A 24,663-nucleotide genomic window follows, 5' to 3' on the forward strand; every position below is an offset into this window, starting at 1 on the left:
CAATTCCCTCGTCCAAGTCATTAATAAAAATTACAAACAGTAGAGGCCCAAGGACAGAGCCCTGTGGAACCCCACTCACCACTGACTTCCAGGCAGAATATTTTCCTTCTACTACCACACGCTGTCTTCTGTTGGCCAGCCAATTCTGTATCCAAGCAGCTAAGTTCCCCTGTATCCCATTCCTCCTGACCTTCTGAATGAGCCTTCCATGGGGAACCTTATCAAATGCCTTACTGAAGTCCATATACACCACATCCACAGCTCGACCCTCATCAACCTTACTAGTCACATCCTCAAAAAACTCGATAAGGTTTGTAAGGCATGACCTACCCCTCACAAAGCCGTGTTGACTGTATTTGATCAAGCCATGCTCTTCCAGATGGTCATAAATCTTATCCCTCAGAATCCTTTCTAACACCTTGCAGACGACAGACGTGAGACTTACCGGTCTATAATTGCCGGGGATTTCCCTATTTCCTTTCTTGAAGAGAGGAATTACATTTGCCTCTCTCCAGTCCTCAGGTACGACTCCAGTGGAGAGCGAGGATGCAAAGATCTTCGCAAGTGGCGAAGCAATTGCATTTCTCGCTTCCCAAAGCAGCCGAGGACAAATCTGATCCGGGCCTGGCGACTTGTCAATCTTAATGTTTGACAAAATTTTCAGTACATCAGCTTCCTCTATCTCTATCCATTCCAGCATGCACACCTGCTCTTCAAAGGTTTCATTCACTACACAGTTCGATTCTTTCGTAAAGACAGAAGCAAAAAACTCATTTAGGGCTTCCCCTACCTCCTCAGGCTCCACACACAAGTTCCCTATGCTATCCCTGATCGGCCCTACTCTTTCTTTGACCATTCTCTTATTCCTCACGTAAGTGCATCAGCTATTTCTATGTTTATTGCCCACTTCACCACAATGTCGTTAGTTGATGGCCTATAGACAACACCTACCAGTGACTTCTCCCTGCTATTCCTAATTTCCACCCAAATGGATTCAGTGTTTTGTTCAGTAGAACCTATATCATGTCTCACTATCGCCCTGATATCATCCTTAAAAACCAGAACAACACCACCTCCCGTACCTTCCTTTGTATCATGGTGACCACAATCCCAATTAGAGAACTGTAGTGGGTTTTCCAGGTCACATGATCAGGTGAATTGTCTAGCCTTAGCTTTGGGAGGTCGCTTTGTGAACAGTGGTAGTGTCCCTATCTCTGGGCCAGGCAGCCTTGGATCAAGTTCCACCTACTTCAGAGGTTATGGCATAACATTGCTGAACAGGTTAACTGGAGTTGTAGCATTAATATTTCCTGCTTCCAAGTGATATTTCTCAGTCGCTGATGGCTATGTCTTTGCTTCAGAAATAATAGCCTCTCCTTGGTAGCGTTGGTCCATATCCCGTTCAGAATGGTTTGGGTTGGTCTTTACCAAATTGAAACCACAGACTTCCAAAATCGTTAGTCGTGCTCTTCACTTGGATCTCACCGCGGTTACCAAAGCTGGGGGAGTGCAACATGGCGGGAATGGTGTGGCACCATGACCACGGAAACAGCTTCCTATCTGGGAGTATCACGTGGGCAAGTGCATTGTGCGTCCGTGGGATCCGTACTCATGGTGAAGCTGTGGAGCCACTTCCCTGACTGAGAATTTCATCAAACAGTAGCACGGAGCGAAGGAGATGGATGGAAGGCTGGCTTGCATGGTGAACACAACCCAGTCCATCACACGAACCTGCCCTCCATCCATTGGCTCCCATCTATACTTCCTGCTCCCTCAAGAAAATAACCAACATAATGAACCGTCCCCCTCCCACCCTGGTTATACTCGCTTCTACCCTCTTCCATTGGGCAGAAGATACAAAATTTTGAATACACGTATGGATGGGTTGAAGAATAGCTTCTTCCCTGCTGTTAGCAAACAATTGAACGAATCTCTCAAATGCCAATGTTGATCTCTCTCTCTGCACCTTTTCTGTCGCTGTAACACTATTCTGCAGTCTCTTCTAACCCGATGCTCTTAAAACAACGCTTTTCACTGTATCATGTGACAACAATAAATCGATCAATCAATGCTATCATATCGCATTATGGCCTAGTTTGTAGATGGCGCCCTCTGTCTGGTTTTACTCAGATGCAGTGAAGTAGCCGTCTGTGCTCCAGGAAGGGGGACCAAGAACAGCCAGCTATCTGATACTTATGGCAGCAGGAGGAAGCTGGGAAGCCATTACAGATACAATTGAGGGACGGGTCACTTGACCCGAAACATTAACCCTGATGTCTCTCCGTAGATGCTGCCAGACCTGCTGAGCTTTTCCAGCAATTTCTGTTTTTGTTTCTGATTTACAACATTCACAGTTCTTTTAAGTTGAAAGACGGTGTTTTGTCTCTCTCACCTGCACACTGTTTTTCAGAACTCCATTGCCTACTCCCACCATAGGGAGAACTAGAAAGGAGCCATCTCTAAAGTAAGAAGGATATGTTCTAGTATTGGTGCAGTGAATAAGAAGTGCCTTTCACTATGAGCACAGGTCCCGTGGCTGACGTTAGAAGCAAGTACTGGATCAAATACAGGACCTGACCTTACACCGCACCTCCCTTGGCTCAGTATAAAACAAAAAGAATGAGTTATTTTTGTGACTGAATATTAAATAAGCTCTTCCTGCCTTACCTAGCCTACTTCCGATCAATCAAAGCAGCACTCTGGGGAGCGGCCAAATATTTATTTCCTGGAACTTGGAAGCAAAGTGAATGCAGGTCGAGCGGCTGACGTGACTGTCGCCCTGATGTAAAGAGGGCCCCTGTGATGGGTGGGCCAGTGGACTTCCGAAATCTCCCACTTGCTCTTTCCTGTTCACTGCCTTTCAGCATTAGGGGGTCTCACATCATTTAACCAGAACTAGCCCCGCAAATTCTCCTCGACTTTCATCACTTCCAGTCACTTTGCAACATGACCCACCCACTTTTTCTCTCTCCGTCCTTCGAAAACCATTGGTTTGACCACTTTTGGAATACTGCGTTCAACTCTGGTCTCCCTGCTACAGGAAAGATGTTGTTAAACTTGAAAGGGTTCCAAAAAGATTTACGAGGATGTTGGTGTGACTAGAGGGAGAGGCTCAGGCTATTTTCCCTGGAGCGTCCATGTTTGGCCACTCTAGTGTGGGTGTCTCCCCTCCGGTCAGTGTCCCACTTCATTCAAACGATATCACTGTCACAGCATAGAAACAGGCCATTCAGCCCAGCAAGTTTATTCTGGTGTTTATACTCTGCACAGGTATCCTCCCATTCTATCAACCTCAGCTTTCACCATTGGTTCTGTTCCTTTTCTCCCACGTACATCTCATTTTCATTGGATTAGATGAGATTCCCTACAGTGTGGAAACAGGCCCTTTGGCCCAACAAGTCCACACCGCCCTTTGGAGCATCCCACCCAGACCCATCCCTCTGTAATCCACACACCCCTGAACACTACAGGCAATTTAGCATGGCCGATCCATCTAGCCTGCACATCTTTGGACTGTGGGAGGAAACCGGAGCACCCAGAGGAAACCCACGCAGACGTGGGGAGAATGTGCAAACTCCACACAGACAGTTGCCCGAGGCTGGAATCGAACCCGGGTCCCTGGTGCTGTGAGGCTGCAGTGCTAACCACTGAGCCACCGTGCCGCCCGCTGATATTTGCCTTGTCACAGCAAGTGCTACATTCTCGCCACTCACTATGCTATAACAGTTGTCTTGCTCTACTGCTGGATTTATTAATATTCTTATATTGAATGGGGCAGTCAGTTTTGGATATAATGGGAACTGCAGATGCTGGAGAATCCAAGACAACAAAATGTGAGGCTGGATGAACACAGCAGGCCAAGCAGCATCTCAGGAGCACAAAAGCTGACGTTTCGGGCCTAGACCCTTCATCAGAGAGGGGGATGGGGTGAGGGTTCTGGAATATATAGGGAGAGAGGGGGAGGCGGACCGAAGATGGAGAGAAAAGAAGATAGGTAGGGAGGGGATAGGTCAGTCCAGGGAAGACGGAGAGGTCAAGGAGGTGGGATGAGGTTAGTAGGTAGGAGATGGGGGTGCGGCTTGGGGTGGGAGGAAGGGATGGGTGAGAGGAAGAACAGGTTAGGGAGGCGGAGACAGGTTGGACTGGTTTTGGGATGCATTGGGTGGAGTGGAGGAGCTAGGCTGGTTGTGTGGTGCAGTGGGGGGAGGGGACGAACTGGGCTGGTTTAGGGATGCAGTAGGGGAAGGGGAGATTTTGAAACTGGTGAAGTCCACATTGATACCATTAGGCTGCAGGGTTCCCAGGCGGAATATGAGTTGCTGTTCCTGCAACCTTCGGGTGGCATCATTGTGGCACTGCAGGAGGCCCATGATGGACATGTCATCTAAAGAATGGGAGGGGGAGTGGAAATGGTTTGCGACTGGGAGGTGCAGTAGTTTGTTGCGAACTGAGCGGAGGTGTTCTGCAAAGCGGTCTCCAAGCCTCCGCTTGGTTTCCCCAATGTAGAGGAAGCCGCACCGGGTACAGTGTATACAGTATACCACATTGGCAGATGTGCAGGTAAACCTCTGCTTAATGTGGAATGTCATCTTGGGGCCTGGGATGGGGGTGAGGGAGGAGGTGTGGGGGCAAGTGTAGCATTTCCTGCGGTTGCAGGGGAAGGTGCCAGGTGTGGTGGGGTTGGAGGGCAGTGTGGAGCGAACAAGGGAGTCACGGAGAGAGTGGTCTCTCCGGAAAGCAGACAGGGGTAGGGATGGAAAAATGTCTTGGGTGGTGGGGTGGGATTGTAGATGGCGGAAGTGTCGGAGGATGATGCGTTGTATCCGGAGGTTGAGGGGGTGATGTGTGAGAACGAGGGGGATCCTCTTTGGGTGGTTGTGGCGGGGGCGGGGTGTGAGAGACGTGTTGCAAGAAATACGGGAGACGCGGTCAAGGGCGTTCTCGATCACTGTGGGGGGAAAGTTGCTGTCCTAGAAGAACTTGGACATCTGGGATGTGCGGGAGTGGAATGTCTTGTCGTGGGAGCGGAGGCGGAGGAATTGGGAATAGGGGATGGAATCTTTGCAGGAGGGTGGGTGGGAGGAGGTGTATTCTAGGTAGCTGTGGGAGTCGGTGGGCTTGAAATGGACATCAGTTACAAGCTGGTTGCCTGAGATGGAGACTGAGAGGTCCAGGAAGGTGAGGGATGTGCTGGAGATGGCCCAGGTGAACTGAAGGTTGGGGTGGAAGGTGTTGGTGAAGTGGATGAACTGTTCGAGCTCCTCTGGGGAGCAAGAGGCGGCGCCGATACAGTCATCAATGTACCGGAGGAAGAGGTGGGGTTTGGGGCCTGTGTAGGTGCGGAAGAGGGACTGTTCCACGTAACCTACAAAGAGGCAGGCATAGCTGGGGCCCATGCGGGTGCCCATGGCCACCCCCTTAGTCTGTAGGAAGTGGGCCCCAAGATGACATTCCACATTAAGCAGAGGTTCACCTGCACATCTGCCAATGTGGTATACTGCATCCACTGTACCCAGTGTGGCTTCCCCTACATTGGGGAAACCAAGCGGAGGCTTGGAGACCGCTTTGCAGAACACTTCCGCTCAGTTCGCAACAAACTACTGCACCACCCAGTCGCAAACCATTTCCACTCCCCCCTCCCATTCTTTAGATGACATGTCCATCATGGGCCTTCTGCAGTGCCACAATGATGCCACCCGAAGGTTGCAGGAACAGCAACTCATATTCCGCCTGGGAACCCTGCAGCCTCATGGTATCAATGTGGACTTCACCAGTTTCAAAATCTCCCCTTCCCCTATTGCATCCCTAAACCAGCCCAGTTCGTCCCCACCCCCCACTGCACCACACAACCAGCCCAGCTCCTCCACTCCACCCACTGCATCCCAAAACCAGTCCAACCTGTCTCTGCCTCCCTAACCTGTTCTTCCTCTCACCCATCCCTTCCTCCCACCCCAAGCCGCACCCCCATCTCCTACCTACTAACCTCATCCCACCTCCTTGACCTCTCCGTCTTCCCTGGACTGACCTATCCCCTCCCTACCTCCCCACCTATACTCTCTCCACCCATCTTCTTTTCTCTCCATCTTCGGTCCGCCTCCCCCTCTCTCCCTATTTATTCCAGAACCCTCACCCCATCCCCCTCTCTGATGAAGGGTCTAGGCCCGAAACGTCAGCTTTTGTGCTCCTGAGATGCTGCTTGGCCTGCTGTGTTCATCCAGCCTCACATTTTGTTGTCTCAGTCAGTTTTGGATTCTCTTTGGAGTGAAACTATTCTGTCCATATCTATCCTGTCCAAACCGTTCATAATGTCGTATTCCTCAAACGATATCTTTGCTCAGCTATAAACAAACCTATTCTATTTAACTGAGTTGTTGTAATCTCGTTGTTCAACACTATTGTTATAAATCAGTTTTGCATTTTCTACTGCTCTTAATTCAGACAGAACAAGTTCATTTATAAATTTAACACCATTTCGCTATTTTTGCTTTCTGTGCCCCTCGAAATGAATCCCAGTGCTTAGTAAGCAATTTTAATTGCATCACTAAACTGCAATGCGGCTGTCACGAAAGACCAGATTTGTTGGAAATACTCCGCAAGTCTGCCTGACTAACCGAGTCTGTCTAGTATTTTGTTCCTAAGACTAGCAGCATCTGCAGTGTTTCATTCTTGTGCGCTGCTTTGGCTGGATTTGTTCACCTGTCTGCATTTCTGTTTGTTTGTTCGACTCCCAAAAGTTTTTTATTTTCTAAAATGTAAGTGATGCTTCAGCTTTTCCTATCATAGTGCATCATCTTGTACTCGCCTACATTCATTCACTACATCACTCCAAATTTGACTTATTCAGCAAAGGGTACAGTACCTCAAATCTAACACTGAGTTGTAGAGCCATGAAGTATGGAAACAGGCCCTTCGGCTCAATTAGTCTCTGCTGACCATGTTCCCAAACTAAACTAGTCCCCATTGCCTGCATTTGGGCCATATCACTTTAAACCTTTCTAATTCATGTACTTGGCCAAATGCCGTTTTAAGCGTTGTAACTGTACATGCATCCACCACTTCCTCTGGCAATCCGTTGCACACACGAACCATGGTCAGTGTAAAAACAGTTGCCCCTCGTGGCCTTTTTCTCTCACCTTCACAATATGCCACTAGTTTGGAACTCTGCAACTTTAGTGAAAAGACCTTCACTACTTGCCTTCTCTATGCCTCTCATGATTTTAAAATCTCTATAAAATCACCCCTCAACCCCTCTCACTCCAGTGAAAAATGTCCCATTTTTACAACTGAAGCCCCCCATTCCTGGCAACATTCTAGGGGCAGCAGGGTTCTGTGGTACATACCAGCAGATAGAAGCCACTTATCTGAGGCTGGCATGTCCTGCTCGTCCTTCGCACAGACTGCCTGCCCCTCATATTGACTGACAGGGATGGATTTTGGAGAAATTAAGACCATCATTCCAGACTCTCAATACTTTGAAGCCTGTTTGTACTCCTGGTTCCCGTTGGCCGGAATGTGTACAGCAGATTTTGCACAGAAATGTTGCGAATTTAACGTTGCTGGATTTCAGAGTCAACAGTTCCCTCTGAGGAATCCTATACACCGAGGTGACCTAGTATCACGGGAACCTATCCAACAGATTCTTGCTGAGATACTCTGATTCTGCTTCGAGTAACCTATTCTGATGCAGAGTGTGCATAAATTGAGATGTGCCTTGTTGTAAGTGTTATGTACTGGGGGTGGGGGAAGCCAGATGCTTCCCAAAGCTCTCCGTCATTGGGACTTTATGTCTAGGTCTGTTCCAAGCTAATAGACAGCAATAGCTTGGTAGGACCTGTCAACGGCTGCATTATCATTGTACTGCTGGTGCTAGGATGGATGAAGGTGATTTTCTTTTTTTATTCATTGATGGGATGAGGGCATCGCTGGCCAGGCTGCATTTATTTCCCATCCCTAATTGCCCAGAGGGCAGTTAAGTGTCAACCACATTGCTGTGGGCCTGGACCCACATGTTGGCCAGACCGAGTAAGGATGGCACTTTCCTTCCGTAAAGGACATTAGTGAACCAGATGGGATTTTCTGACAATCAACGTGGATTCACGGTCATCATTAGACTCTTAATTCCAGATGATTATTGAATTCAAATTCCATCATCTGCTGTGGTGGGATTCGAATTTGAGTCCCCAGAACATTATCTGGGTCTCTGGATTCACAGTCCAGCGATAATACCACTAGGCCATTGCCTTCCCTGCTGAGATAAGACTGCAGCCAATTTTTCTGTCTCTTGCCCATCCCAAGTTGCACCTGCCATCCCGCCTGTCCATGTGAACCCCCCCCACCCCACCATGCTGACTATGGTAAGAGACACTCCATCAGTGCAAGCAATGATCATTACTCTGTTTTCCTCCCTAGATGGACTGAAGGCTGAGGACAGGCAGAGACTTGCACGACAGCGCAGGGAGGAACGGGCAAAAACTCTCGGTAAGTGTACAGTTCTGTTCGCCCTGCTACAGGAGGAAATTATCGCATTGGAGAGGGTGCAGAAAAGATTTACCAGGACGTCACCAGGTCTGGAGGGTTTGATGTAAAAATAGGCTGGGACTTTCTTCCCTGGGATGTAGGAGGCTGAGGGGTGATCTTATTGAGGTTTATAAAATCATGATGGACACAGATAATGGTGACAAGCAAAGGCCCTTTCCCCGGGGTGGGGGGAGTTCAAAAGTAGAGGGCATAGGTTTAAAGTGTGAGGGGTAAATATTTAAAAGCAACCTAAGGGATAACCTTTCCACTCAGAGGGTGGTGAGCTGCCAGAGGAAGTGGTAAAGGTGAGTACAATTACAACATTTAAAAGACATTTGGATAGTTACATGGATAGGAGAGGTTTAGACGGATATGGGTCAAAAGCGGGCAAATGAGACCAGTTCAGTTTGGGAAACCTTGGGCAGCATGAATAAGTTGGACCAAAGGGCGCATTTCCGTGTTGTATTACTCCACGGCTCTCTATTACTCAGACTTGCTTCACCGTGTTTGAGTAAGGTGAGATTTTGTGCAGCTGGGGTTGAAGTATCAAAGGTCAAAGAATGGTCATTGTCTATTTGTAATGTGGTGACACCCTTTCTGCCCTACGATTGGTTCCTGGAGAATAGAGATTCTGAATCGATGACCGATGGAAGTTTGAGACCCTGAAAGGATTCTGGAATGTTCTGATTGTTTTCCCAGAAATTGACTGAGCAGAGGGGTGTACCAAACTCAACTGGCAGTCTTGACCTTTTGCACTCATAAAGGGAATGCCACAAACACTGTTCTGTCCTTGAGGTGCCAACAAGAGTTGGCACTTACCTCACCAACAGTTGGGCATGTTGAAATGACCAAATTGGATTTGATAGGCCAAATGGCCTCATGCTGTTCCATAATGACTATGACAACACAGCTGTAACTTATGTCTAAACGCTGCAGGAAGTTCATCTGTTGAAGAAGAGAGGAAATATAAACTCCATCGTACATCTCTTTTGTTCATGCTTAGGTCTGCGATGGACTGAACGTTACAAATTGATCTTGGTGACACAGTTGTGCTTACTAAGGCTGGCGCAGATTTGAAATGCAGCTGACTGTTTGAGTGGGAAATTGAAAGATCGCAGTAGCCTTTAATTTTCTGGCTCCCGGTGAAGGTCATGCAGATTTAGAAGCTCAAGGATGAATTTTAAATGTGCTTACTAAACAGCTTGTTCCTGTTGCATAAAGATTTTTGCTGAACATCAAGGTGTGTTTCTGTAAATGTCCCAATTCTGGAATCTGTGCCAGTTAAGTAATCTCGTGGAAACAACTTGCCAGTTCTTTTATGTTTGACTAGATCTCATGTCTCTGTTTCTTTTCACGGCAACAGTGTGTCTCATGACCAACCTCAGAAGGACATCCCTTTCCACATTATTTTAATGCTAAGGGACAACAAAGAATCATCAAACAGGCCAGTAGTAAATAAAGTTATGAAACTTGTGAGATGCTCTGGGGTCAGTGCAGGAGCGGGAGGGGAGAGTAAACACATAAATAAACAGAATGCTTGTTGAGGGCAGGAAGGGAGGTAGAATTGGAACGAGACTCTAACAGACAGCCAAATTGATTGAATCTTGGATCTCTAGTGCAGGGTTGAGCAGCTCTTTGGCTCAGTGGCTAGCACTGCTGCCTCTCAGCACCAGGGAACTGGATTCGATCCCAGCCTCGGGCGACTATCTGTGTGGAGTTTGTGCATTCTCCCCGTGTCTGTGTGAGTTTTCTCCCAGTGCTCCGGTTTCCTCCCAAGGTATGCAGATTAGATGGATTGGCCACTGTAAGTTGCTCATAGCATCCAGGGATGTGCAGGCTAGGTGGATCAGCCATGGAAAATGTGGGGTTACAGGGTTAGCGTAGTTGGGTGGGTGTGGGTGGGATTCTGTTTGGAGGGTCGGTGAGTTTTGATGGGCTGAATGGTAGGCTTCCTCACTGCAGGGATTTGACGATTGGAGAATGACAATAATGGAGAGCTCTGTAGAGTTTGCTCGATGTGGGCATTGCAGGCTAAGCCAGAATTTATTATCAATCCCTAATTACCCTAGTGAAGGTGGTGTTTGGTGGCCAATTTGGATGGGTATTCACTAGCAGCACCATTAGAGAGGGAGCTCCAGGATTTTGACCCGGCGACAATGCAGCCACAAGTCAGGATGGCGAGTGCCTGGGAGGGGAACTTGCAGGAGGTGGGTGTTCCCATGTGTCTGCTGTCCTTGTCCTTCTTGATGTTAGAGGCTGTATGTTCGTAAGGTGCTGTTGGAGGAACTGGGTGAGTTGCAGCATGTGCATCACTGTGTTGTCACTGTCACCAGAAGTGCAGGGAGTGAACGTTGAAGGCTGTAGATGGGCTGCCAGTCAAGGGAACTGCTTTGTCCAGGTGGGTGTTAGGCTTTTGAGTGTTGTCAGAGCTAAAGGCCAACCCAAAGGCACGGTTGGAGGAAAATTACGGACTTTTATGGCACAGAAAGAAGCTACTTGACCTATCCTATGTGTGCTGTCTCCTGAAAGAGCTACCCGTTTCCAGCCCTGTCCCTGTAGCCCTCTCAATTCATAGACAGATTGCTGTAGTCTGGGGCCTGACCAATAGAATTCAAATCCAGTTTCAGATTGCTTTGCGTTAACAGTGACTATTTTATCAGTGTGAAGACAGCCTGCTGCACTTCATAAATATTTAACTTGCTTTCCATGACTGAATGAGGCCAACAGGCATCATTAGGCAACAAGAACTACTAAAATAAACCTCTTTTGAGATAAATATGCAGCGGTTTCCAAGAAAGTTAGTGTCAGCTATTCTGGCCAGCAGGATTGGATAAAACTTTTAGAAGATTTTCTCTAATCATTATCACTTCTGATAACGTAGTGCCCTAGTCCAATGCCATCCCTGTTCTCCACTATCGTCTAGGGCCACAATCAGCCAGAAACTGGGAGCAGGCAGGAAAAAGCAGGAATAAAACAGGGCTGGCCTGTCCTGTAGAAAGGGACTCCCCCACCCTCCAAAGCCTGTCCACAGCCTGCAAAGTACAAGACAGGAGTGTGATGGATGAGTGCAGCTCCACCTGAGCTCCAGGGGCTCAGCACCACCCAGGAGAAAGCAGCTCACTGCTGGACTCACCTGCAACATTCATTCCCTCAACATTAGCACCTCGTGCTAGCAGTGGACCATCCACGAGATGCACTGCAGCACCTCACCGAGGTTCCCTCAACAGCGTCTTCCAATCCCACAGACACTGCCACCTAGAAGGAAGAATATGAAAGCTGCATATTATTTAAATAGAGAAAGATTGCAGAAAGCTACAGTACAGAATGATTTAGGGGATAGTGTCCAGGTTCCATGGGTAATAGGGAAGCCAAATAAACTGTTGGCCTTCATTACAAAAGGAGTGGAGTATAACAAAAGAAGATTTGTGAATACTATGTAAGGCACTAGTTGGGCTGGAACACTGACCGGTTTTGGTCCTGTAACTAAGGAACCAAGGGGATTATCAAAGGGATCAAGGGTTATGGGGAGAAAGTGGAAGAATGAGTTAGAGGAGCTTATCAGCCATGATTGAATGGTGGAACAGACTTGATGGGCTGAATGGCCTAGTTTCTGCTCCTGTGTCTTATGGAAAGATGTACTAAAGGCAGTCCAGAGAAGGTTCATTAGGTTGATTCTGGAAATAGATTGATTTTATTATGAGGCAAGGTTGACTTGGTTGAGTGTCTAATCGATGGAGTTTTGGAGAATCGGAGGATAAGTATGTAAAAGCCTCAGGGGGCTTTACATGCTGGATGTAGAGAGTGTATTTTTCTTGTTGGAGAGTGTAAGACCAGAGGGGCTAATCTTAGAGTAACGGTGAGGAGGAATTTCTCAGAGAATGTTGAATCTGTGGGACTGTTTGCCTCAGAGAGCAGAAGACGATGAATTGTGAAGTATGTTCAAAGCTGAAATAGGCAGAGTTTTAATCAGTAAGGGAATCAAAGGCTTTGGGAAAAAGGCAGGAAAGTGGAGTTGAGGATGATCAGATCAGCCATGATCTCATTGGATTGTGGAGCAGACTCGATGGGCCAGTGGTCTACTTCTGCTCTGTTTTATTCTCTTACTCGATATTGTGCCAACTATTGGGGAGATAGTATAGCAAATAACCAGAAATTTCGTCAAAAATGTAGTTTCTAAGGAGTGTTTTATAAAGTGAAGGGGAGGTGGGAAAGGAATGGAATCCCATACCTCAGGGGAATAGGCCTGAAGCTACAGCCACCAGGTGTTGGATGTGATCACAATCAGGGATTATGAAGAGGCCAGAATTTCAGGTTCAAAGACAAGTGGTTTTCGGGCTGTAGGGGATTAGAGAGAGGGAGGAGCAAGGCCAGTAATGAACTTGATTAGTGCAGGATTTGAAAGTTGAGTCACTTTTGGATTAGGAGCCAGCATCATTGGTGATAGCAGAACCAGATTGAGAGTGAGCTCGGAGAAGGACAACGGAGTTTTGGGGATGATCTCAAAGTTATGGAGGTGGGAATGTGGGATACCATTCAGGGATGCAATGGAGGAGTCAAACTGAAAGGTTTTTGAAAAAACCCAGTTGAGGGTTTCAGCAGCAGGTGAGTCTGAAGCAGTCTTGGTGACGGAACAGATATATGGTGGTCTTGGGATCAAACACAACGTCAATATTGCAAAACCAGCCCAGCTTGTCCCCTCCCCCCACTGCATCCCAAAACCAGCCCAGCCTGTCTCTGCTTCCCTAACCTGTTCTTCCTCTCACCCATCCCTTACTCCCACCTCAGCCGCACCTCCATTTCCTACCTACTAACCTCATCCCGCCTGCTTGACCTGTCTGTCTTCCCTAGACTGACCTATCCCCTCCCTACCTCCTCACCTATACTCTCTCCACCTATCTTCTTTTCTCTCCATCTTCGGTCCGCCTCCCCCTCTCTCCCTATTTATTCCAGAACCCACTCCCCATCCCCCTCTCTGATGAAGGATCTAGGCCCGAAACGTCAGCTTTTGTGCTCCTAAGACGCTGCTGGGCCTGCTGTGTTCAACCAGCTTCACACTTTATTGTCAAGATTGCAAACACTCTGGGACTGGTTCAGACAGATGAGAAATACAGATGATGTCTAAAATTTAGTTTGGGAGGGATCAAAGGCACTGGCTTCGGCCTTCCTAATATTCAGTTGGTGAAAAGCGGCTATTGAATTCTTTTCTCCCCCATCCTGAGAAAGCTTCTGTTTCGCTGAACTTCTCATAGTGCAGTATTCCCTCCAAAATTAACTGATGTATTCAATTTGAGGGGCTAATAGATAACCTACTGGACTGAGAATTGTATATACAAAGGAAAAATTCAGTCATTGGGAAAATGCTAGAATTTGTGAACAATGCATTCTGTAAATCACAGTATGATCCGATACAATTAACATATATTTATGAAGAAATGATTTACATTTAGTGGAGTTATTTGGGGATGTGGCTCGATGAAAGGGATCCAGGAATTATAGTACACTTCAATTTCCAAAAGAAATAGGAGGCCTCACAAAAGGCCGATACACAAGATAAAGGCTGTTTGAGATAGACGTAGTAAATCATAAAGGTTTGGGGATTGTTAACAGGCAAGAAATCATACAGTAGAGTAAATGAAACAATTTCAAAAATCTGAAAGAACTGCAGATGCTTGAAATCCGAAACAAAATCAGACATTGCTGGAGAAACTCAGCAGGTCTGGCAGCATCCGTGGAGAAAAAGCAGAGTTAGTGTTTCAGGTCCAGTCACCCTTCTTCAGAACGGATTGTAGCTGGGAAACGGTTGGTATAGCTGCTGGAGAAGGGCTGGGGAAGGGAGTAAATGATGGGTAGAGTTAGAGCCCAGAGGGAGAGAAAAATGATTGGAGAAAGGAATGGGTAAAGATCAGCCTGGGAGAATGGATAGCTACTAATGGGGGCCATTAATGGACTGGAAACCGTTTCATGTTAGCCATCAGTGGTTAATGGAGTGCCATAAGGCTCAGTGCTGGAACCTCAGTTTATACAACCACAGATGTGGAGCATTGTGAATTGATTCACTTTTGGAGAGAGACTAGAAAAGCAAAGTATTTCTTAAAAGGTGTAAAACTTAGAAATGTTGATATTCAGTGGAAAATTGGATGCACTTAGGCGAGGAATGCAGCCATTTGGCATGCACTCGTAAGGCAAATGGCCCTTTTAAGGACATTGGGGTAATAAATGAAGGAAGCCTTACATTTGTAAAGGGCTTTGCGACCATATCTGGACTACCTTGCCTGGTGTTTTTTGCACAGTTCTTTAAAGAAGGCAATCCTTGCTTTGAAGGCAGTGCAGGAAGGCTCACTGGATTGAGACTACAATGAGAGGTGAAGCAAACTGGGCCTGTGCTTCCTGGAGTTTACAAGAACGAGACGCGATCCCATTGAAACATTCAAGATCTGAAAGGGGCTTGACAGGGTAGACATTCGGAGGTTGTTTCTAGGAGAAATCTTGGCAGATGATCATTTGGCCAATGATATACATGACATTGAAACTTTAGAATCATTTACCAAGAGTGCAGCGTGTGGCTCCATCACTGAATATATTTAAGGTTGGGATAGACAGGTACTTGCTTTCTCACGGACCTGGGGAGATGGAAGTCGAAACGTGAGGTGGAGACTGACTGACTGGTGAAGCAGATTGACAGCCATATTGTTTACATGTTTTTTATCTTCTTAAACAATGACTCCTATGCTCTGAATAATAAAAACTTGTTGAAATCTTCTCAAAATCTTGATGAACAAGTGAGTAAATGAATTTAATCTCCCCCTGAAGCAATGTATTGCTCCCTCAGAGAAATTCTCACCCAGCTCATTACCAAGAACACTCATTTATATGTTTAGCCGGTTCATTAAAGCGGCCCCTCCACTTCTGAATGGCCAATAGAAATGGAAGTTGGTTTCCTCTCCATGACTGTTCCTGAGAGCTCTCTTGGTTATCGGGCTAGCGTGAGAACTTAAAATCAATCTGAATGTTTTCTTGCACTTTTAACAAGGATTTAAATCATTCCAGATTGCCTCAATTGCTTTTAAGGTGTCACACTTTTGAGATTTTTTTTCTGCTTGTGAAGTGATTTTGGATGGCTTAAGGACTCAAGATTCTTTCGAACTTGCCAGTTCCTTTTCATTGCACTCTTTCTCCTCACAGGGGAAAGCTATTGACCTTGAAGCTGTTGTTAGTATTATTAGCTTGTCCCCAACCAACTTCAATGGCTTCATCAATGACTCCCAACATCTGAGGAAGGGTCACTGGGCCCGAAACATTCACTCTGATTTCTCTCCACAGATGCTGCCAGAGATGCTGAGTTTTTCCAGCAACTTCAGTTTTTGTTTCTGATGTACGGCATCCGCAGTTCTTGCGGTTTTTAGATTTACCAGGATGTTGCTTGGGCTGGATATTGCCAGTTCTGTCGAGAGATTGGACAGACTAGGGTTGTTTTCCTTAGAGCAGAGGAGATTGCGAGGAGACATGATTGAAATGTATAAAATTATGAGGGACATAGATGGGAAGGAGCATTTCCCCTTGATGGAGGGATCAGTGATAAGAGGGCATAGATTTAACATTAGGGGCAGATGTGAGGAAAATCTTTTTCACCCATAAGGTAGTGGGAACCTGGAACTTACTGCATTTCAAGTTAATAGAGACAAAAACCTCATCCCATAACCAGCCCAGCTTGTCCCCGCCTCCCTAACCTGTTTTTCCTCTCACCTATCCCCGCCTCCCACCTCAAGCCCCACCCCCATCTCCTAGCTACTAACCTCATCCCGCCTCCTTGACCTGTCCGTCCTCCCCGGACTGACCTATCCCCTCCCTATCTCCCCACCTACACTCACCTTTACTGGCTCCATCCCCACCTCTTTAACTTGTCTGTCTCCTCTCCACCTATCTTCTCCTCTATCCATCTTCTATTCACCTACCCCTCTCTCCCTATTTATTTCAGAACTCCCTTCCCCTCCCCCATTTCTGAAGAAGGGTCTCAGCCTGAAACGTCAGCCTTCCTGCTCCTCAGATGCTGCTTGGCCTGCTGTGTTCATCCAGTTCTACACCTTGTTATCTCGGATTCTCCATCACCTGCAGTTCCCATTACCTCTGATATAATTTAAGCTGTTTTTAGATGATCACATGCAGTGCCAAGGTATACAAGACTATGGGGCCAGTGCTGGAAAACAGGATTGGAATAGTTAAAAGGTTGTTTTTGACTGGCACAGCCTCGATGGGCTGAAGGTCCTTTTCCTGTGCTGTAGATCTCTATGGTTCTCATTAGGGAAGGCTGAGAAATGCTGCCTTGGTCATCCCACGGTGAATATAAAACAAAACGTACTATGGCCTATTGGCTTTGGAAGTTCCAGTTGTCTGACAGTGACCACTTATACCTGAGAGGGGGACAGACCTTGCCACATTCTTTATATGAGGGAAAAATATTACCTGTTTTCACCCCTAACTGGTGTTGTCTTAATGTGGATCTTGTTCGCCTCTTGCTCTGGATTCCAATATCTGAGGGAGTGGTTTGCCTTTCCTTCAGGTCATTTATCACTTTAAAGCTCCTAGTCAGACCCTCCAACAGCACTCTAAATCAAGGGAGTGTGCACCATATTTATCCTTTCTTGACCCTAATTGAACAGTGTATGCTCCGCTATATTTTTGGATGATCTGAGCTGGATGCTTTCCAAGTACATCATGTTTTTCCTGAGGTGTTTGCCTTAGAAACTCAGTCAATGACTCAGATGGGCCTTTCTAAGGCTCAGTATAACTGAGGAGCCGCTCCTGTATGAAGCTTTCACCTCCCCCCAGGTGGGTGCAGGCCAGTGCAGGTAAATGCAGGTCCTCCAAGAGTGGTCAGGTCACTCATAATGCAACAGTTGACACTCGAGAGAAAGGTGAGGTCTAAACTGGTAATTTGGTAAAATGATCGTGCCAATCTTGATTTTCATTAGTGTCTGTCTTTATCAATTAATCTATAGCAGAAACAGACACAACGCAGGGAAGGGGTTTGAGAACAGTAGATTCTGTTCCTCCTGAACATGTTACATTGACACACTGAATCCAAAATTACATTTTTCAAATAAATCACTGTAGTTTCCGTGGACAGCCAACAGTTAGTGAAGCCTTGGCTAGGCCTCTTTGTCTCTCTTGAGCTCCCACTGTGGTATCTCAGTGCAGGCCAGAGCCATTTGCTCACTCAGGGTTAAAGCTGGCATTGGCAAGGCTGGTGTGGTTCAGGGTATACTCACTGGCACAGTGGGCAATTGTGAATTGTCATTGAGCGGGTCGTAGGCTTGCACCGGAACTAATCAGCCATTGGAGCGGCTTTATCTACAAGTGATGGATGATTAGATTCCCTACAGTGTGGAAACAGGTCCTTTGGCCCAACTAGTCCACACTGCCCCTTGAAGCATCCCACCCAGACCCATTCCCCCTATAACCCACACACCCCTGAACACTACGGGCAATTTAGCGTGGCTGATCCACCTAACCTGCACATCTTTGGACTGTGGGAGGAAACCGGAGCACCCGGAGGAAACCCACACAGACACAGAGAGAATGTACAAACTCCACACAGACAGTTACCTGAGGTGGGAATCGAACCTGGGGCCCTGGTGCTGTGAGGCTGCAACACTAAACACTCAGCCACCATGCTGCCCCAAATGAATATGTATCACAATGGGAGACCTTCCTGAATAGCTTCGTGACACTTAATCTCTAGACTTGCAACTGAAAACTGATCACTTGGATAAGTTAGTAGAGAAAGGTGAGGATAGAGTTTGAAAGTACTGTCTACACCTCACCCAGAACCGCCAACTTCCAAAAGCACCTCGCTCACCTCCTCGCCTGTTCTTCATTCCAGAAACTTCTGTCTGCTACTGTTCTGGCTGTGTGGACTATTATTGTAGCCAAGAGCTGCCTCATTAAGTAAACGCCCAAATTGGAGAATAGAAAGTACACAGTCATGTTTAGTTTTCTGACCGAATCTTATGTTCACCTCCTGCTTGTGTTAATCTGGCTTTGAGTTATTTATCAGCTCTGATGTATGGTGACTTACTTCTTGTGTTTAATACTTGTTGGTGAATTATCTGAGAGCTAACCTCCCTCCCCAGTCATATCTACTCCTCCATCATGATGCTAGAGTCTGGTAGTACATATCCTGATAAGAGGATGTGGCCTGTCAGCCTGGAGTTGTCGCTAAAGCCCACTGTGTCACAGAGTCTGGGTACGTCAATACTTGCATCTGTCCCATCATGACTCCCATCCTCCTTTGCTGTGTAGCACCACCTCGAAATTGGCTTAATCTGAGACATTTAATGCAGCTGCAGAGAGCCCTTGTTTCCTCATGAGGTTCTCCCCAGTCTCCCCGCACCCCATCGATATCTTCATGTGAAGATTCAGTCTGCGTGTAATTTATTTCATTCTTTTGCAGTGCCAGACATGGTCCAGTTGGTACACTCTCGCCTCTGAGTCCCATCCTTGTGGCTCAAGGTTCTAAGTCGGCAAACCAAAGCCTACTCTCTGAGGAATGATGCCCTACTGAGGGAGAAACCATTAAACGGAGGCCCTATATGCTTGCTTGAATAGATGGAGATGATCCCATGGCTATATTATGAAGAAGTGCAGGGTATTTATCCTCGGGGAGCCAGGACAATATTGATTCTTCAAACATCATCACAAAAACTGTCTGCTTGTTGTCATGTTATTTGTGGGATCTTGCTGTGTGCACATTGGCTGTCCTGTTTGCAACAGCACAGTGACTTCACCTGGAAATATTTCATTGTTCTTAAAGCACAGAGACATTTGATGGTTATGAAGTGTGCTAGATAAATGTAAGTCTTTTAAATTGTCCCTCCCTGTTTGGTTTTGAAGTAATTGAACAGGAGTCTTTATTTGGGTCAGTTCTAACGCAAGTAGCTGCAGAGGGCTGTGTCTATAATAAGAAAAAACAGTCCCACCATCCTCAGCATCTTACTGAGGATTCCAGCAACACTCAATGGCATATGTGGCTAGGAGGAAAGATTTGCTTCAGTTCCTGTCATGATAAATGATGGTTTCACTTCCTTCGCCATAAATCTATCCTGCTCACACCCTGTAATCTGTGGGATTCCCATTTACTGAACCAGACAGAGGGAGGGAAGGAAATAGTCCCTCGCCAATTCAGTGTGGTTGACAAATAATAACATCTTATAATTTATCTTTGTTTTTGTTTCTCCTCCCTCCGTCTCTTTCATTTTTCCCTCTCTTCATTCCTCATTTTCTCCATCTCTCCCTCTCTGTCCTCTCTCCTCTTTTCTTCTTTTTCTTCTTCTTCCCTTCTCTCTCTCTCTTCCTCCTACATTCTCTCTTCTTTCCCTCTATCCCCTTTCTTCTGATTCCATTCCTTCCTTCCTTCTCCCATTTGATTTCCTGTTCTCCATCTTTTGGTGTCCCTGCTTCATTGCTCCCCCTCTCTCTGTCTTTCCTCCTCCCTTTTCTCTGTCTCTCTGGGCACTCCTTTTTATTTCCCTGTTAGCTGCTAAGAAGTCAATATGGCTGGAAAGGGAAGAAAAGGCAAAAATGCTCCGAGAGAAACAAATGGAGGATCGCAGGAAGAGGCTAGAGGAACAGAGGCTGAAAATAGAGAAGAGGCGAGCTATACTCGAGGAAAGACAGCGACTAAAGCTTCAGAAAAACAAGGTGTGTACCAGCCTGCCTGCGGAAGTCAGCATCATTGAAGGCCTGGCAGTGCCAGAAAGGGGAGGCGATGCTCTGATGGAATTATTGTTCAACAATTTAATCCAGTGACCCAGGTAAATCCTGGGGATATGGGTTCAAATCCCACCAAGGCAGATGATGGAATTTGAATTCCATGAAAAAAATCTGGAATTAAGTGTGTAATGATGACAGTGGCTCCATTGTCAATTGTCAGGAAAAATCCATTTAGCCCACTAATGTCCTTTCGGGAAGGAAGCTGCCATCCTTACCTGGTCTGGCGTACATGTGACTCCAGACCTACAGCAATGTTGTTGACTCTTAATCTGTCCTGTGGGCAATTAGGGATGGGCAATAAATGCTGGCCGAGCCATCATCCTGTAATTGAATTTTTAAAGAAACAACGTAATGTGTTCCTGTGGGAGCCTGAACTCTGTGTTTGAATAGTAACCTTCACTGATCTCCAGACTCCAATATGGATGAAACTTAATGATTCTTGGCCCAGGAAACTATACAGCTACCTCATCCTCCACAATCCTTGCAGCCCAGTATGGGAAGATAGACCCAATTAAAATAGCTCTGCAGTAAAATCTTAAACATCACAATTTTAACCAGAGCTCTTCCAAGTACAGTAAACTTTTTAATATCTGACACCTATGGGACTATTAGTGTACTGGTTGTTCAAATATTCTGGTTGGTCAAGAGGTCCACATACTCACTGTAAACGCAAGCGCTAAGTAATAGAAACACAATGCAGAGGTATACACATCACCGTTAGACTTTATTTGCAACATACATCGCTGAAATAATAATACAACTTTGCCTTAAATAAAACTTATTGGCAGAGAGCCCTCTCCATCGCACGCTGAACTGACTAATCGGACATCACAGTATTTGAGGAGTAATTGACTCTAAATTGGATCAACTGATGATATGTTTGAGGAGAAATTGATGTGAAATTGAATTAGCTGTTGAGATTTCATGTGGCCATTCAATTGTCATTGAGGTAAATAAATGTTTTTTTAAATCTGCAATCATTGGACAGATTAATACAGTAAATTTTCCGATATTGGAATTTTTGCCAGTTTATCAAAATTGCCGGTTAAAATGAAGTTTGCTGTATTACAATGACTATGAACATCCCCTTGAAGAAATAATATCACAATTAGACAGCCCCAAATTGTTTTGTTTTCCTTTTTCCAAGTGACTTTCAGACCAGTTGCAATGATGGTGAAAATAGGAGTTTGACTGCAACTTCCTAGGGGTGTTAGCAAATATACCTCATGTTTTACATGTTTCTTCTCCTAGTGAGAGGTTTCTTTGTTCTACTGCTGAAGACCAATTTCATACCAATGACAATTGCTTAGTTGGAAGATTGCTGACTATATTCCTTGTGCCAACTACAATGCTCAAATTGTCCTGATTTGAATCCCACAGGATAGAATCTGGGAAATGTCAAACTTTTAGACAACTGCTATTAAGGATTGTGTTTTTTTTTCCCTACTGCTGTATATTGCAGTGAACAAGATGAGCCCATGTTTAGATGCAGATTGCCACTGTTACACTAACACACGATCTGAACAGCAGATCAGCAATACAACAAAATGCTCAGATCTTGAAGTACACTGCATTCCTTCCCCACTCAAGAACACACATTTTACATTTAAGATTAAAATGGGACATGTATCAGAACACAATATAACTAAATCCAAATCAACCTGGAAGTTTAATGGGTCAGGCTGCATACTTTTTTTTCAGCAAAATCACAACTAAAACATCTATGATTAATCTTACCAAAGTAATTTTCATGAAAGAAAATGTTTTCTTTTAACAACAACAGAAGTTTAACAAAGATGTCAACATGTGACAAGAAATAATGAAATGAACAACTTTTTCTGTTTCCTTCCTATTTGCCTTGAATGAATATTACTGTCTTCTGACTGTCAATCCTGAACTAATGAAGAGAACAAGTAATGAATCCCTTGAGAGTTGACTCCCTGACCTGTTGTCATCTTTGGCACTATCTTTGAGTCCTTCCTCTGGTCTGTTTCTGTAGGAACGTTACGAGGCTGTGGTACAGCGCTCGACCAAGAAAACCTGGGCAGAGATCCGTCAGCAGCGGTGGTCCTGGGCCGGAGCACTGCCCCATACCCTGAGTGTGCACAAAGACAGTGAGTACATTTGATGGAAAGTTTATTGAGCGTTTAACTTATGATAATTGCTTTAAATAACCTCAACTGGCATGGCCTCACACAGTTTGAGTTGTGTTTTATGACCCCTTTTGATGGCTTTATTGTAGCCGCAGTGAGCTGTGAAGCAGATGCATGTGTGTGTAGATACCAGACTGCTGGAAACAGTTAGATATTCGGAGCCATACCTCGCTTGGGAGCAGTGAACAGGTCGAGGTTCCTATTAGTATTTTTCTCTTCTGGTTGAGGGGCTTCATAGGCTAGGAACATAACTCTTTCATCTGTACCCAGTACCACAGGAGCCATATTCTGATTACATTCATGTTTATGTGGCGTCCTTTGAAATGTCTCATGGTAATTTTTGATGATACTAAGGATTTCCAAAACTGTAGACTTGATAATGTGAGCACTGTTTATGAAGCCACAGAGTTGGACAGAGGAATGGGGCTCGGTTATGTGGTTAGTTTGAAGGAGGTTCTTGCAGTGGAGAGAGGGTTTGCTGAATTGAAGATGTTTAGGGACAGAGTTTGAAGTCAGACTGACAAAACAAATTGGGGTCACTGATGCATCCCATAGTATTAGTCCATCCACCATTCACAAGCATTTTTTAATTCACTTGTTCAATGGCAGGTGGGGCATGAACTTGCATGCATCTTCTGCACCAGAAGTAGGGACATTACAACTGCACTACAAGACTCTTAACAGCAGCCAAACATTCTCATGTCAGCTATAATAATACTGGCTCAGTTTGGGGTTAAACACTGTCTTGCTTTGCATTCACACTCCCCTTTTACCCAAGAATTGAAAGATGCCCATTGCCCCTCTGTCCCATGGCTGACGGGATGGGAAAGGTTTTGCATTCCTTTTACCTGGGATTGAGTTCCAGATTCCGGTTTGTGACAATGAGGAGGGAAAGACTGCCCATCCATCAGTACACCGCCCATCTGCCCCGTGTGCCACCCAGCATCCCCAAGGGATTGTCATAACAGTATTAGAGTGAGTCTCACTGCTACAGTTTTGGTATATTTTGGTTTACCTTCCAATGCAGTAATGATTTTAAACCCTGACTGTCTCCTTCCCATTTAATAGACTGAGCGACTCGGACAGCCCTATCTCCATGCTCATACGATGATTAAGATCTGAGCCAACAAGACTGGGTTTGATTGTGTTGGAAGCTCAGTGGAGATAACAGAGCTGCAGGCACAGCTTTTTACAAGCAGTCGAAGGATAATGAGACAGAGTAAATGAAGGAAACAAAATTGTATTTTTGCCAGCAGTGACAGATGTTAAATGAGGAATTTTCAGCAGAATCAAAGAGAAGTGTTTTAAATGTCTGAAACTGATCTATTTGTGAAGACAGTGAGAGTTTGACATGAAATGAAGAGTCGGTGCTCCTGTAAGTTGTTTTTTAATGTTTATTCTCGGTGATATGGGCAATAGTGGTAATGTTGCATTTATTGCCCAACCCTTGTTACTCTGAAGAATTGATGCAAGATGCTGTCACAATGGGATTGAGCACCCGGACACATGAAGCTTGTATATCTGTGTGAGGTACAGGGGCAGCAATGAATTACCTTCCTCTTTGCCCCTCTCAGTAAGCCTGGCGAGGTACTGGGAGACTCAACATGCTGTGCTCCAGTAGTACAGGAAATGAATATTTCTTGCGATTTGTGAATGGGGCATACCCTGGGCCATTGTCGGTACTTTGGGATGGATGTCAGTGTTGTAGCTATGCTGAGACATCTGTGCATGCAGAGCATCCATCTGACCTATACAAGCTTCGGTACTACAGCTGAAATGTTGCCTGGGTCCTTGACTGTAGCCTGCCCTGTAAGCAGCTTCTGAATGAATGGAATCGGTTATGCCCTGGTATCTGAGGAGAGGAGTCTCGGGCAGAGGCTGAATAGGATCTCTCACCCAACACCTTTGACTGAAGACACTTACAAATACTTGAACTCCACCTTTAGCACTACCACAGATTGAGGATTGAAATGCTCATGGAGCCTTTTCCTCCTGTTAGCTGCCTGGAAGGCCAGCACCTTTCCTAACCAGATGCAGTAAAACTTGAAATCTTTGTACTGTGAATGTGAATGGCCCATTTTGTTGGATACAAATAAAACTGGAAAAATATAGCAGGACAGCTAACAGCTGTGGAGAGAAACAGAGTGATAGTTTCAGGTCGAAGACCTTGCATCAGAACAGTGGTTTATTTGAGCTTACAATGCCAACAGCCCTGTGATGTAGC

General features: G+C 45.7%; 1 protein-coding gene across 5 annotated transcripts in view; it reads left to right on the top strand.

Annotated features, from left to right (window-relative positions):
- map7d1a (MAP7 domain containing 1a) overlaps positions 1–24,663 on the top strand; it is a 248,191-nt gene that overhangs the window by 144,420 nt on the left and 79,108 nt on the right. For all 5 annotated transcript variants that reach the window (XM_059654254.1, XM_048558096.2, XM_059654255.1 and 2 more), the window contains 3 exons: positions 8,410–8,478; positions 20,051–20,214; positions 22,286–22,400. In XM_059654254.1, coding sequence (XP_059510237.1) covers positions 8,410–8,478; positions 20,051–20,214; positions 22,286–22,400 — 348 coding nt within the window. The remainder of the gene's footprint in view (positions 1–8,409; positions 8,479–20,050; positions 20,215–22,285; positions 22,401–24,663) is intronic.

The sequence above is a fragment of the Stegostoma tigrinum genome, chromosome 24 (assembly GCF_030684315.1).
Source record: "Stegostoma tigrinum isolate sSteTig4 chromosome 24, sSteTig4.hap1, whole genome shotgun sequence".
Lineage (NCBI taxonomy): Eukaryota > Metazoa > Chordata > Chondrichthyes > Orectolobiformes > Stegostomatidae > Stegostoma > Stegostoma tigrinum.